This window comes from Mugil cephalus, chromosome 1, assembly GCF_022458985.1.
Source record: "Mugil cephalus isolate CIBA_MC_2020 chromosome 1, CIBA_Mcephalus_1.1, whole genome shotgun sequence".
NCBI classification, from domain to species: Eukaryota; Metazoa; Chordata; class Actinopteri; order Mugiliformes; family Mugilidae; genus Mugil; species Mugil cephalus.
The window spans coordinates 10,564,966-10,580,942 of NC_061770.1; the positions used below are offsets into that span (position 1 = coordinate 10,564,966).

The 15,977-nt window shown below is 46.9% G+C and overlaps 1 protein-coding gene across 1 annotated transcript in view; it reads left to right on the forward strand.

Annotated features, from left to right (window-relative positions):
- The first annotated feature begins 509 nt into the window (after positions 1-509).
- plxnd1 (plexin D1) overlaps positions 510-15,977 on the forward strand; it is a 59,189-nt gene continuing 43,721 nt past the window's right edge. The window contains exons 1-7 of the mRNA XM_047604096.1: positions 510-1,913; positions 3,634-3,810; positions 8,145-8,276; positions 8,863-8,963; positions 13,053-13,182; positions 15,252-15,429; positions 15,680-15,788. Of these exons, the coding sequence (XP_047460052.1) occupies positions 702-1,913; positions 3,634-3,810; positions 8,145-8,276; positions 8,863-8,963; positions 13,053-13,182; positions 15,252-15,429; positions 15,680-15,788 (2,039 nt within the window). The 5' untranslated portion in view covers positions 510-701. The remainder of the gene's footprint in view (positions 1,914-3,633; positions 3,811-8,144; positions 8,277-8,862; positions 8,964-13,052; positions 13,183-15,251; positions 15,430-15,679; positions 15,789-15,977) is intronic.

A 15,977-nucleotide genomic window follows, 5' to 3' on the forward strand; every position in this document is an offset into this window, starting at 1 on the left:
CACTTCAAGAGGTTCATCTTGAAAGGAAAGGTGGATGGTCATTACAGCTACATACGCAGCCATATGTTCACATTATAGGTTGAATGACTCGGTGCATTTAGTTATTATGAGATATGGCGGACAACGTGAAAAAAGACATGATCTAATAAGTCAACAGTGATCAATCATAGCGGTGGCCTGGCAGCGAGCTGTGGTGGCCATTGTTATAGGGAGGCTGTGCCATTATTCATGACTAATGAACTGACCCCCATGTTAGGAGTGCTAAAGTCCAGTTTTCACATAGGTCTAATTAATTCATGACTACTGCTATAAACCAATGTTAAATTAGCCGGGATATGACTCTAAACTAGTTTGTTCACTCGTGCGCACATGACATTTTCCAGAAATTGTGCTACACCAAATAAATTTTAACTCTTTGTCCCATGGTGACTATTGTTTAAGGATCATAAAAGCATCAGCCTGCTATTGTGGTTCAGTCTGCCTCGGGAGGGAGGCTGCTGAGCTGTACAGTGGGCAGAGAGGGACAGGGGAGGCAGACTGAAAAGGAAGCACGACTCGCTTATCGCGTCATTCTGGGTTTAGGCGGAGAGCAGGAAACAGCCTTTCCTCTCGGATAGTCGCAGTCGGAACAAACACACATTTTTGTCTTTGCTCAATGCAACCCTCAGCACAGAACACGCGGAAGCCGGTCAGAAGGAAAAATGCCTCCTTCGATAGAGATAGCTGTCCTGCTTCTCGGCGTCCTGGTTTTGGAGACGCGCCTGAGTGCCAGCGCGCTGCACATCCAACAGGCGTTCGCGTCTCCAAGTCAGACCAATAACTTCGCGGTGGACCCGGTGTCCAGGAGAGTCTACCTGGCCGCCGTCAACAGGCTTTACCAGCTCAACGGGACCCTGAACCTCGAGGTGGAGAAGGGGACCGGGCCGGTGGAGGACAACCTGTTGTGCCACGCGCCACAGCTGCCCCAGGCTCCATGCGAGCATCCAAAATCCCTCACGGACAACCACAACAAGCTCCTGGAGCTGGACCGGGAGCAAGGGGTCGTGGTGGTGTGTGGATCCGTGTACCAGGGCTTCTGCGAGCTCAGAAAGATGGATAATATTTCCGAGATTGCGGTGGAGTTCCCACCTCAGGGCGAGAAGACCGTGTTCCCCAGCATGCTCAACATCGCTGCCAATCACCCGAACGCGTCCACTGTGGGACTCATCTTCAAGAGCCACGGGGGAAACACCCGGCTCCTTGTTGGGGCGACGTACACAGGGGCTGGTACCCAGTTTTTCCCCAAGAACCACAGCAAGGAGGACCTGCGTTTCGAGAACACCCCGGAGATCGCCATTCGCTCCTTGAACATTAAGGATTTATCTAAACTTTTCACATACGACATTAACCCGTCAGAGGATAATGTCTTCAAGATCAAGCAAGAGGTTAAAACCAAAAACAAGCTGAACTTCGTGCACGCTTTCATACAGAAGAGTTATTCCTATATTGCCTTCAACAATGATGCCAAAACGGGCCACAAGGAGAGCCAGCCCAACAGCATCCTCTCTAGGATATGTCTGGATACCGAGAACCCACGAAAATCCTCCGGGCCGGAGAGCAGGAAGCTCACCGAGTCCTACATCCAGATGCCTCTACAGTGCGGATTTAACGGGAACATTTACAACCGGCTGATGTCCGTGTACCCCGCGGAGATCCTCACGGCCGATGAGAAAAGCCCAAAGTCGTATCTGTTTGGAGTGTTCTCCAAGGCGGACAGAAAGTCTGCCCTGTGCGCCTTCAAGTTTGGAGACATCGAGGAGGAGATTCGACAGGGCCGCAGGAACTGCTCCAACTCTCCCAGCAGCGATGTTCAGGTGCTGGACAGCGTTATCCAGGGCTCCGGGGCAGTCTGCATCCAGAAGGGAAACCTGGTGGTAAGAGCTGATACAAGAGTCTATTAATCATCTTATAAATATGCAATTTGCTCTTGGTCTAGTCTGGTTTGATTTCACATGAACATTTGCACCAAAAGTGTAATTATTAAACCATAAAATGGTTCCTATAAATATATAAATGACAAGCTATCCAATAATAATAAAATAAATATCAGTATTGAGATAGGAATGAAATCAACTTAACCAGGAGATTGTTCTGTTTCCTTTCTTTCTTCTTCTTATTTTTATTTCTTATCTGTTCATTGTTATTGGATTAAGATACATATTCATTGAGCACACATTTTTATAACACAAACCAGAGTCTAATTCGTCGTATGGCCGCACTAACCAATAGACCTGCCACTGATATATGAAACTTAAAGTTTGTTAAGGCAGCAATAAGACCAACTGACTCATGGCTGACTGTTTCCATTTATGCCGACAAGCGGTTATCCTCTACAGCCCTCCAGCTCTTGACTTGGAGAGAGGTCACCGTAGCTGGAAAGAGTCTCCAGAGCCATGCGGAGGGTTATGGGAAGGGTGAGACTCCTCTCACATCTCAGCAGCTCCCGCTCTTATCTAATATGAGGCCAGGAGGGGTTCAGTAGTTTACTGTGTTTTCCAGTTAATCTCCAGACATTTTTTATTGACTGTGTGCTGCTTACTATAAACGAACCACAGATTTAGCACAATGCGAGAGGACAAGTAGGCGCTTTGTTATGAACAGACAGTCAGATATTCACTTGCAACTACAAGCTTTCCACACACACCAAACTAAATATTTGCCCTTTGGACACGTTACTATTGTATTTGCCCTCTGTGTGTTTTCCCTCATGAATGGATAGCGTGTGATATTCACAGAGGTTCTGACTGACAGAGTTAAAGCCAACGGAGGCCGTTCGGGAACCATGCTCTCAGGTCAGAGAGTCGCCCTCCTCGCTGGCACTGCCTTGTTGTCTGAGGCCCCGGGGTCCGCTCCTCCCGTGACCAGTTTTCTGAATAGCCTCTCGGCTGGCCTACAGGCCGTCTTGAAAAAGACAGCCGCTAACATCAAAGTGATTTCTCATTTTCTTTATTTTCTGTAATTCAGCCCCTCGCAGAATAAAGTTAGCCCTCTACTTTTTCATTTATGTTGTTGCTGAGGCCGGTAAAATGTGCTCTTCTTTTTTTTTTTTTTTTTTTTGTAGTCGACGGTTTGAAGGCCAGCACTGAGGGAAAGCCAGACACAATTTATGATAAGAGAGACAAGGCCGCAAGCACAAGGGCCCGTGGGAAACGACTCCACAAATATCCACTGTGCTTGATTCTTTTTTTTTTTCATTTCTTTTTCTTTTTTCTTTTTTCTTCTTTTTTTTTTTTAGTTTTTGCCTGGGCGTGCTTTAAAATATTCAGACAATTCCCCATAGATCCTGGTGCTCATCCAAGCGCGGCACTAATGTTTTATCGTTGCCCACCGAGGATTTGACAAAAGCAGAGTCTTATGAGTGTTGAAGACCCTTGTAAGCCCCTTTCAGGCATTCACTAGGATGTCTAATAAGTGATTTAGATTAAGAGCGAGCGTCCCGATGCGATAGCTGCTATCAGCGCTTGTTTTCTACGACACTTTCATCACACGGCTCTCTCCCCTGTCTTCCAATCTGAATGATGCCGACTTCCACATGAAAGCTGATGAGAATTGATCCCTCTCTCATTTCTACCTGTGTGTGTGTGTGTGTTCCAGCTGCAGTCCGAGCAGCTGGACTGCGGGGCGGCCCACCTGCAGCACCCTCTGGCTCTACGGAGACCCCTGAGGGCCATTCCTCTCTTCGAATACCCAGGCCTCACTTCGGTGTCTGTGGACAATGTGCACAACCACACTGTGGTTTTTCTGGGAACCGGCAATGGACGTCTTCGTAAGGTGAGACACGAAACAATGACACACATGTGTGTCATGCACACACACACGCACGCACTCTTAGAGCTCCTGCTGTGAAGGAGAATGACACTCTTCTAAACTCACATTACTTCAGGCCATAACACAGTTGCAGTTGGTCTGAATGGAGTTAATACTTTTAATGTGATCGAGCCCTGAAGCTTGGAAAAACTATAACTTAATAATAAGTCGTGCCGCTCTGATGTGGCTGAACGGTCTTTCAATAAACCAAACTTAGGTGTGCAATGAAACGCTTGCAGCTGCAGAAGAAGAAGCAGCAGGAATGTCTGGTTTCCTCTTTTAGGTTCTCAGCATTGTCATGCAGTCACCCAGCTCCCCCGCGCTCCACTCACCCATGACCCATCCCAGACCTTAAGTAGCCCTAATCATGTGCTTTAATGTTCCTCAGTCATACCTACTGTCTGAGAGATCACCAGTTTTTAACATGACTGGTCGACGAAGCGTGACTCAATCTTGCTGTGAGTTTGTGTGCGACCTCATGCTTCGAAACATCTGCAGAAGGTCCAGCTCATGAAAAACCTTCCCGGCCCAATTAACAGCATTCTTTAATTCTGCCTCAGCCACATTCCTGGTCGCCCCTGACTGGGCTCGCAGAGCTGCAGATCTGCCTGCGAGCGCAACAAGCTGCTCGTCAGCTGTCTGCGGAAACAGCACAAGCCCACTCTGAGAGCTTTCTGACCCTATTGTCTTGCATTAGCCTGGTACCTTTTACTACATTATGCCCATTCTGCTGCGGGGTGTTTCGTTTTGGGCTCGCTCAAAGAGCTCCTTGTTTTCCTCCCCAGATGAAGCCGCTGCTTCAGCCCCGTCTGAGCTTGCAGTAATTGGTTTTTGGACAGTGTACACCGGATGCACCACATCGGTTGGGATGGTGTAAGCAGCAGTGGGTCTGAGTGTGTTTGTGCGTGTCTGTTTGCTTGATTGCAGGTTTGACTGTGTCTTTAGGTGTTTGACTTTGTCTGAAGGCCAGTGAGAGCGGTTTAGTGATTTCATGTGTTTACTCACACGAACGCATACCCTGTGATTATGTGCTATATGTGTGTGTGTGTGTATCTTGTTATACAGGGAGTGTGGTGGTTCTGCAACCTTGCTTTGTGCTTTTTAGGTTTATGTGCCCCTCTTTGTCTGTGTGTGTGTGTGTGTGTGTGTGGCAGCGTCCACGGGAGAGAGTGTGTGTGCCCTGAGGATAGAGCTGTTACAGAGGTTAATGGTGCTGTTAGTGTGTGTAATGTGATTCTGACTGTGAGTTTGGCTCAGACTAAACACGGGGGAACAGTGGTCGAGATTAAGTTAGGCCTCTTTTACTGTCTTTGAGAGAGCCCTCAGTGAAGTCATTTGTAATTACATGTATTTTTTAATGAAGTCTCTCCCTCCCCATTACAGCTGACTTCCATTTTTGCAGAGTGTCCGCCTTTATCTCCCTCAGTCTAGTCCAATTTTACTCCCTCAGTGAGTCCGCTTCTCAGTTCGCCGCTCTGCCCCCCCACCCTCTTCCTCTTTTGCTCCATCGCAAATATAAAAGGCTTTTGATTCATTTTGCAAACAAACAGACTTTATCTCTTTCTTGTTCTCCTTTTATCTGCCCCACCTCTATCCAGCTTTATTCCCTGTCCTTTACACACAGGTAGAGAGAGGGAGGGTGGGGGTGGGAGGGGGGGTGACTGAGTGCACAGCAGCTGAGCACTTCTTAGTTGAATAGGTTCTTTCATCTGTGTGAAGACAGAGAATGGAGTCACAGCGACCTGCCAGTACAGCAGGTGTTTTGTTTAGCCGACCTGGTGGCGCACTGGGCCACAGCTCTCCTCCTCACCACTCCTCCTCCTCACCACTCCTCCTCCTCCTCCTCCTCCTCCTCCTCCACCTTGTCCTCATCCTCGTCCTCCTCCCTGCTCCTATTCTCCTCTCTGTCCAGGTGTGTGGGCTGCTGTTTACTCACTCCTCACAGTGTCACCCTGCGTGTGTTTGTAGTCACCAGGGTGCTGGGTGAAGACATAGCACAGCTGCCTACTATCACTAAAGCAGAAATAAGCCTGTGTGTGTGTGTGTGTGTGTGTGTGCGCGCGCGTAATGTGTGTGTGTTTGCATATCGGTGGGTGGCGTTATAAAAACGACAGATATTTGGAGGCTGAGATAATGCTTTTCATCGACGGTTAAGCCAGTGGTTTACTAAGCCTCTGTCTGCTCTGGTTTAACATTAACCAGTGCGTCTCGGTGGGAGGTAAAAGCAGTTGACTTGTGTGTGTGTGTGTGTCCGTGCATGTGAAGGCGGATGGAGAGGCGACACAGCCCCATGCTTGTCACCAGATGCCGGTCAGTTTGCCAGTTCCTCATAACGGCAGGATGTCTCCATTCAAGGGGGACCCGACAAATCTAAGAAATAAGCGCTTCACTGTCTGCGTGACAGGAAGTCTCACTCAGCGCAGTTTGTTTTCTCTGCACAGCTCAGTGTGCGCGTATGTTTGTGCGTACGTGAGAACATGTCACCCGTTTTATTATCTCGAGCTGTAGGAAGGCCGGCGTGCAGATAAATCACTGCTCGGCTGAACAAGATTAGGCACACTGCTTGAACAAAGAACCCCCTAGCATGTACTTGGGACAGTGGAGCACGAAAAAAAAATATATTGCAAAATATGAATTTCATTAAGAACGAGATTTTTTTTTTTTGCGTTCTTGTGCATCTTTTGGAGCAGCTCAAATTTCTAGGTGAAAGAATATATTCGTCATGTCGGACTAAATGTGAGGAGGATCAGGCAAAGATTAATTTAATCTTTGTTTGGACATTTATTGAGCATCATGTGCAGCATAGAGACCAAAGAATCAGCACCAATTAGGGACTTCACTGTGCACATAGACATGTAAATATTATCTTGTGTTTGCGTGTTATACATTTCCCTTCTTAGTCTGCATGTGCTGCGTGGCATCTAGAAAGAAACTTAACTAACGAGATACCCGATCCCCTTCTGTTACCCGCACGCAGCACAACCAGGAAGTAGAAGAAGCCTAGGGTTCCAGTGAATGCTCATTTGGCAAAGGAGGCAGGTTAGAAACTGAGGAAAGATGTGTTAGTAGAGCAGTGTGTAACTTCCAGCAGTAGAGAGCTGGCATGCCTGCTGATGTTTTCTTTAGGGTTGACTTCTCTGGCTGCCAAGAGCCGCACTCACCCCTACAGGCTTCACTCACTGGCCACCTTGTTATTTACACCTGGTTAGTACCGGGTTGGACCCTTTTTTTTTTTTTTTTTTTTTGGTCTTCAGAGCTCCCTCAAGTCTTTGTGGTATAGATTCAACGAGGTGCTGGAAACGCTCCGTAGAGAGTATGGACATGACAGTTTCTCACGGTTGGTGCAGATTTGTCGGCTGATGCAAGTCTCCTGTTCTCTATTGTTCAAGAAAACAGTTTGAGATGATTTTAGCTTTGTGACATGGCACTTTGTCGTGAGAGGGTGGGATCCACTGTGGGCACAAGGGAGATCAACAATATTCATGTAGGCTCAGTTGTTAAGATAAGACAAGCTAAGATAAGATAGGGTAATCCTCACGTAACACCACAGGGGGGAAATACGCAGTTATTAAGGGCCAAGTGTGCAAATAAAATGTCTCTCCACCCACAACATTTCACCCCCACCACCACCAGTGACTGAGCAGGATGGATCCATGCTTTCATGATGCTCACGCCACATTCTGACCCGACTTCCATCTCCAGCCTTTACATACCATTCTCTGTAAACGCTAGAGATGTCTGTGTGTGAAACCCCAGTCAATGAGCAGTTTCTAAAATACTTTTCTTGCAATACTTAGAACGAGCCATCTGGCACCAACAACCACAGCAAAATTAAAGTTCCTTGAATCACATTTCTTCCTAATTCTGATGTTTGGTTTGAACTTAAGCGTATCGTCTTGACTTGGTCTATATATATATACATACATATATATGCCCCGAGTTGTTGCCATGTGACTGACAGGCGTAAATGAGCTGTTGAACGGGTGTACATCTCAGCGCACGTCTCAGTGCTCATTGTAGGTAACGTCTAAGTAGAGATCATGCCGTGTAAGATTGAGCTGTGAATCTGTAATAACAGGTTTGAGGAAGTGAGGAAAAGCCTGCTGCTTCTGAGGCGTTTGCTGTCTAAGAGCAGCTCCGAGCTACTTGACCAGCGGGAAACAATTGTGTCAATTATACATCGCAATTGTCAGCGTCTGAGAAATTCAGAATCTGAATATTTACCAAGCTGAATTTTTATTTAAAGTTTTATTTTAGAACTTGCTCCAACCCCATGTCTCTTTCCCCCTTTTCCACAGCTCACCTTCCTGCCGAACATGACCCTGGCCGGTCAGTGGACACTGAAGCTGCCTCCCAGCGAAGCCGTCCACCACATCATGACCTTCGACCCTAACGACAGAAACTTCCTTTATCTCATGACCTCCCACCACGTAAGAGAACGACTGCCGGCGAGGTTTCTTTCAGCACGTTTGATGCACCCCTGTCACTGGTTTATTCATCAGAAAGACCCACCATAATAACCACAATTGGATCTCATTTCGCTTTCAGTGCGTCCTCCTCACCTATTGGTTGTGAAGACAGACACGCGTGCAGACCTGCACGAACTCTCATAATTGCATTTCCAAACTAGTGCGCATCATAACAAATGTGCTGCTGACAGGATGTGGCTGTAGCTCCAGCATCTCTGTTGTACACCGAAAATGCACTTGATTGGTACACCGCGCCGAGATTAAATGACTGTGTCTCCTGCCACAGAAGCCAAGTTTGATATGCACAGTGATAAACTGAAAGTCTCAGACTGTAACATAAGAAACTTTTGCATAGCCTCTGCTTTCAGGATGCAGTCTAAGATTTGCATAAAAAAAAACGTCTGATTAGTGGTTAGGGCGACATCTTTTCTGTGCACGCACATTTTCCCTCATGCTTATTATAGTATTATTATAGTTTTTGTCATCGCGAGGTCCGTTGTTATCTTTCTAAAATGTGTGCATTTTTGCATTTTTTATGTTTGCGCAGATGCTGAGAGTGAAAGTGGCAGATTGCGACCAGTGGAGGACCTGCGGCGACTGTCTGGGAGCGGGTGACGCCCACTGTGGCTGGTGTACTCTGGAGAACAGGTGAGAAAGAAAGACTGTCCTCTTCACACTGTTTTTTTTTTTTTTATCTCGGCTTCCCTGCTGCTGACAGCAAAACATTCTTGTAAACTTTGGCGTCATCAATAAGCATAGATGTGATGTCCACATGTCTTGTCTGTGCTTTAGCTGGAGTCCAGCCGCAGTTGTTTTCTATGGGTGACTGATTTAATGTTATGCTCATTTTGTAGCAATAAAAGATGAGATTGATGGCACAGTAAAACAAATCCTGCTTGTCATCTCAGTGCTTTAAGCTTTTCAATCAATCAAGCCAACAAGGCCTGTTTTGCTGGTTTTCATCATCGCCATTTTCAGCTTCAAAATGTCGCCCGGCTGGATGAGCCTTGGCAGTAACAGATTGTGTTTTCGGGTTGGAAAGCTGTTGTTGGATCAAGCAGAATTGATTTGCTTTTCATTAGGCCTCAGACGGAGGAGTAACATCATTGTTTGGAGCAGTACCCTGGTCCTTTGGTAGTGTAGGGGAGGGAGGGGGGGTGGCGGCAGGCTGGGAGCGCCCAGCGAGGAGTGACTTGGCTGATGTGAGGCTGCGAACGAGCGAGAGTACACTGTGATTAATGTGGCTCTGTCAGGACCGGCTCTCTGGCCCCGCGTTCGCCAGCTTTCGGGCAGAATATGTGTGGTGTCGAGCCGCGTTTGTTTTGTGGGGTTCGTCTTGCGTGCGCGTCAGTGTTTGTGTGTTGGTCGGGTGCTCGGTGATTAAAGCAGATCAGACGAGATAGTGGATTTTGTGATGAGCTGTGCTGCAGCTCTGGAGGCTCTGGCATTGCCAGGGGCCATTCAGAGCTGAAGGAGTGGAACTGATGAGCGAAGTGTGTTTATGTGTATGTGGTCAGACTCTCTCACTGTCATCTCCCTGTCTCCTCTCCTTATTTATCTAGCTGTCGTCTCTTTATCCCGGTCCCTTTCTCGCTTCACTGGGCTTTTTTTACCCTTGCGATTCTCTCGGTCTTCAGCTTCATTTTTTTTTTCTCTCTTGCCCCCGTGTTTGAGAATTTAGCCATCCCTCTCTCACCCTACTCCTATGTATCTCAAGTCCTCCTCTTCTCCTCCCCCAGTGCCCTTGTCCTCCTCTCTATCCCTCTACAAAGGCGCGTTGATTGTGATGATGGTGGTGGGAGGGAGAGTGCACACTGGTTCTTTTGACAAGGAAATGTCAAAGTGTGTTCGCCTGTGTGTAAGTGTCAACGTGAATGTGTGTCGCTGTCTGGCATTCGGAGGCCAGGGAGCTGATGTCATGAGTGTGCGTGTGTGTTTGATGCCCCGTTTGGCCAGTCACGCTGGCTGCCGGGCTGGCGCTGTGGCCTCAAAGCCCGGGGGATCATGGGGTTGATGTGTGGGGGTGGATGGTCTTCTGCATCACCTCACTCTCTGATACAACTACACACACGCTGAGGACAGCGGGGAGAAAAAAAAAAAAAAAAGGGAACCGCTATATCTCGCAATCTGTGAAGCCACCAATGTCTCTGTGGGTGCCTGTTTGATTTTATGCATGGCTGTGACGTCTCTCAGCACGTCATGCCTGTAGAACGAGCATGAAAACATGTCTGTGCCCTTGTCGGAGGCTGCATTGTTGTTTGAAAAGGAGAGCGAGCTCCTCCACCAGAGAGATAAATCTCTCTCCTTGATCACCCTTTTCATGCTGGTGCTGCTTTAATCCGCCACATGTCACAAGAAAGCACTTAAATATCTTTATTTGAATCAAATTACGCATCACATGCAGCCTTTGCTTTTCGCAAATTATCATGCTTATCTGCATGTGCTCATCTCACAGTGTCTGTGTGTACGTGTGTGTGTGAGTGCAGTTTGAAGCTCATATGTTCTCCCGCAGTTCAACAGCTTCACTGGCTTCCCACCTTATCTGACGTACAGACACTTAGGAGGCGATGAGTTTTCTCGGGTCATATTTTAGCTGCATATGTTGACTCTGTTTATTTTAAGGAGCCGCTTGGAAAGCTCGTAAAAGTCACCGGGGCCTCGGCGAGGCAGGTGTGCGCGCGAGAGCGCATGCGCGCGCACCTACCGCGCACGCTTATTAGTTCTTCACACGTTAGGAGAAAATAATTGCGCTTTGAATTCGTTTCTTCACGCTGCCGCGCTCGGTCGAAGTTGTCGCTTGAATTTGCGGGTCACGACACGGATGCATTTGGGAAGGAACGGGAAAAAATGGGAGTGAAGGAGACACATCGAGATAGGAGCGACCCCGTGCATTGGTGAAGCCAGTTGTTTTCAGCTCCCACGCTGTTTGTTGATGTTCGTCTGAGAGTTTTTGGAGTTGGTGGATGAAGTGTCTGCTCTAGTTTATACCAAGTTCATGAAGTGGTAGTGCTTAACGATAATATGTTTTTAAATGTTTTTAAATTTAGCCCCACAAATTTAAATTTCTATAAACACACAGTAACATGAATCCAACGTATTTTAGTAAAGGGATAAGGGATAGCTCAATATTAAATGCAAAATGATAATAATAATAATGTATATTTAATAAATAGCACTAGGCCAAGTTTGATATAGAACACATAGTAGGTAGTCCTTTGGGGTTTGGGGGGCCTGGAAAACGTTGAAGACCCCTGCTGTAGAGGGTTGATTGGAGGGGGTGGAGCCTATCCCACCTGGCATTGGACGAGAGGTATCCATCAGAACAAACAACCAGTCATGCTGACTTTACAGTAGGTTCACCAGTTAGCTTAGCATGCATCCCTTTGGTGATGTTTGCCGTAGGAGGCTAGTGTAAAATGGTTCATTGAAGTCAGATCATCAAGTTATGAAGTTGAATTTTCTAATGTCACAAGTTGATGATTGTGCTAACGCGTTTAAAAGTTTTTACCGATACACTGTGCGAAGTGTTGAACCAATTAACTAACCAGCTGAAAGCCTTTATCGTCCTCAGTGGACGGTAGCAAACAAAATATTATTTTGGCGTCTGTACCAAATAATCTGTATCAAATTCCCAGCTGTCCTGAAAAAACAACTCCGTAAATTAAAATGAAATAGCTAGTTATTGAGACTGTTTATCTCTAAATCCACTCTGCTCTGAGCTCGCCGAGAGTGTGTTTATGAATTTGTTTGTGCTTGGAGATTTCGTCCGTGGTTTGCCGAGCTGCTCATTTCTATTTTTAGTTTGGCAACCGACCCCGTGGCCCCTCTGAGTCCCTCAGAGCCACTAAGAATCTGGACATTCACTTTTCCTCGACCGCGAACACACTTGCAGGCGTGCGGGCAATGAAGGCACGCGCTTTATTTTAAGACAACTGTGAAAGTGTGAGAGGGAAAGAGGGATGTGCCAAACTCATTATGTGGCGTGTTAGGACGCTGCTAAATAGGGCCCCTTTGGTTTCCCTTTACTCTGAGGTCACTTTGTCCTTCCAGTCTGTACTGCGGATGAACTCAGCTCTGTGCCAACGGTGAAGTTCATTAGCGAGGCAGAAGTCAGAGCGTGAGGCCACCTTGCTTGTTGAATGCCCTCTTACAATTCCTCTGTCCTAGACATTCATTATTCTGGCAGACTGTATTCTTTATGTGTGTCCAAGCAAACAAACACTCACATTCACGGATGCACTGCTGGTCCACACAGATTAAGAATCGGACTGGTAGTTTTATTATTCTGCTGCCTGTACATGACCCGTGATCTGTGTGCCTGTGGGATGTGTTACCATAGCGATGTATATGACCTGGAGTCAAGCAGTCTCCTGTGTTGAGCAGTGCGAACTGACAGCCGAGGTCTGAATGTGACATTAAGAGACCAGAGCACCTCGTAAATGTGTGCAAAGCAGACCATGAAACCCAGCGGTGAGAATTCGTCAAGAGTATGAGCTCACCTCACTTTTCTGCATTCACTCATCTGAGCTGCGGCCCTGATCCCTAGCTGCAGCAAGGACAAGCAATTACTGCATATCAGGTGATGGTGATCTGATATGAGACGGGCTGGGTTGTCCGTGCCGGCTGACAAGGAACTGTGCTCGTTAACTTCCGGTCGTAAAGTTCAGGAAGTCGATGATTAAGATATTCTACAAACTGCAATCTAAGATTAGCCATACTCTGTTACTTTCTGCCCAGATGTACCATCCAGAAGGAGTGCGCTCAGGAGCTGCTGTCACGCTCGTGGATCAGCATGGGCGAGGGCCCCCAGCAGTGTCCGTCCATGACCCTGACGCCTCCGGAGATCAGCATCTCAGCCGACATCAAGGTAAACGTAGACTCTTTTTTATTTTATTATTGCCATGACAGCCTTCTCAAAACAGACATGTTGATCTTCATACAGGCATGGGTGCCACGGGCGGGGGGGCGGTCTATTTAAAGCGGATGTCTCTATAACCCGACACCTCATGCTTATTGTACAGACTACTATTATTACTGTGCTGATAAAAATCCTGCCAGAGGCATTTGACCACAGCCTCCGCCTCAACGAGCTTGGTGTCCTTGTTCCATCGCCATTCTCATGACGACTCAGAATCTGCTCCAAACCACATGTGAACTCCTTTGTGCGAAACACAGCTGTCCAAGAAACATTTAGGAGCCAGGTGTCCAGCTGCTTTTGAACCTTTGAAATCGGAGCCCTGTGTGCCAGAAGGGCTTCATAGTTCTTTCGGTACGTGATGTAAACTCAGAGGCGGCAGTGTACCAAAATCATGATGTTATCTCGAGGAACCAAAATGTCAAACCGTCTGACTGTTAGGAAATGTCTAATGACTAAGCTAGAAAATGTCTTGGACTGAAGAACGTGTTCTGCATTATGTTTGAGACAGTGACAAGAGTTAACGTGCCGACTGTATTTGTTTGATTTTTGTATCATTATAGTGATTCACGCCATAGACCAAACACTAACATACATTCTTGACAGGCTCAAAAAGGTTTTAAAAAATTTTTACCACCGTATCGCTCAGCACAAATACCTAATCTCACTTCCTCAAATGCACAAGTTCCGTCTGAGTCAGCTTTAAAATAACAACATCTTTTTTGATTCTGCCTCGCTGGGCATCGTTCCTTCATTGTGTAGAGGAGGCAGTAACGTCGAACTGTAAACACTGAGGAAAAACAGTTTTGATGGGGCCGCATTTCGTGTCCAAGCGGTGAAAAGTGATCAACGGTTTGTTTCAAACTGGCAGCTGGTGCGCTGACCGTGAGTTTTCAAAAGTAAACACGGTACTCAGAAATGTTTTTAACCAAAGTAATTTGCAGCAGCTTTCCAACATCCCAGTACAGTACTTGTAAAACTTCAGTTTCTGGAAAATGCGTGCGCAAATTTGAGTTTTTAGGTCACCTTTTTTTGACTTTTAAGCTCGACTCTGATGACGAGGATCACCTGTAAAAACCCGCCATCGTGACCTTCCCCTCTGTACGTGAATTCCTGTTCTGGTTTATTTTACTCATGACCATCACTGTGATTTTAATCAAACTTGACAGAATAATACATCCTGGCAAAAACGGTGCCCGCGTCGCGCTGTGGACGACTGTTGTTTTCAGTAATTTCCTCCACGTAGTGTGTAACAAAAGCATAACAACCCAATAATTAGCTCACTGAAATTTGACACCCAGAATATATTTGATCTTTAATCACTGATCATGATTAGACGTGACTCCGAGACGGCGGGTCATTAATTGGCTCATTAATTGTGGATATTGGCTTGTTATGAATGTCAACGATGGCTCAGCTGTAATCGGTCCACCAGCTGCCCCGACCGCAGGAATCCTTCAGAGTCACAGGAAGCTCGCCTCAAGGTTGTCTCCCCAAACAGGAAGCAGCAGGCAGGAAGTCACAGCCTCGGCCAGGAAATGATCGATTCCGCCGAACAATGGAGCAGAATTTCTTTAAGACGTGTTAGCGCACGCTGTAGGCCTCCTCAGCTTTCTACCTGCTGAGCTGCTGAGTATATCATCTTGATGTTCTTCTCCGCTCTGCCCCCCCGAACTCCCCCGTTGCTCTCAATTTTTTCTCACATTGAAATCATTTAACTGAAATCCAGTCGTGTCAGAGAGGTGTTATGTTTCTCATTATACGTCTGTCATACTTCATCACGTACCCAGATTTAGACGTGCATGTAGCACTGCGCCATCTGTTTCTTCATTGCACATGAGTTTCTGTATTTCCCTGCCCGAACTCCTCAACAAACTTGAAGTGGTGCCAGCGCCATTTTGCCCTAAAGAGTACACGCACTGGAACGGAGGACATGTTTGTGGGCACGAGGAATTCAGTTTCTAATTCGTTTCCATTAAGCAGCTATTTATGTTTCTGCTCCGAATCTGTTTGCGTCGTAGAATGTTGGCATCCTGATAAATGGCAGCGTTCCTGATCTGATTGGCTCCCGGGTGGAGTGTGAATATGGACCCGGGTTTTCTACAGCTGCCACAGTGCACCTCGATTACGGCCCCGCTCAGATCCAGACCTGTCCCCTGCTCCCCAGAGAAAACTACCAACCGATCCTCCCTGGCACAGGTGAGACTGCAAACAGGCATCCATTTGGCTGCGCGCCGAGGCTGCCAGCCATGTTCTTTTCCCACATATTACAAGTACAGTTGCGGTATGTGATTCTGTTTTTCTTATTTTTATATTGCAGCCAATGTAATTTCCCCTTTCGTCTTTCCAAAATGCAGCAAAGTCGGGGCGGCATCTCCAGCGTCTTGGCGTCTAGTTTGTGTTATGACAGCGATACCATCTCTTGACACATGCACCTTTGTTTCTCCAGATCACCTGACTGTTTCTGTGGCGATAAAAGTGAATGGCACATCTGTGGTATCTGGGAGCTTCATCATCTATGACTGCGAGAGGACTGGAGCAATACACCCCAAGACGTCGTGAGTCACACACTCATTGTGCCAGTGGTTTATCTCAAATTTTGTGATTTATTCACAGTTGCTGATGCTTGGCCAACTTACAGTGTCATTGATCCCTCACGCTGAAACTGATTCACTTAGATGTGGTTTCTGCTGCTTTATGGCTGTGACTCACAGACTTTTTGTCTCATAACTCCACTTTGGTGTAGG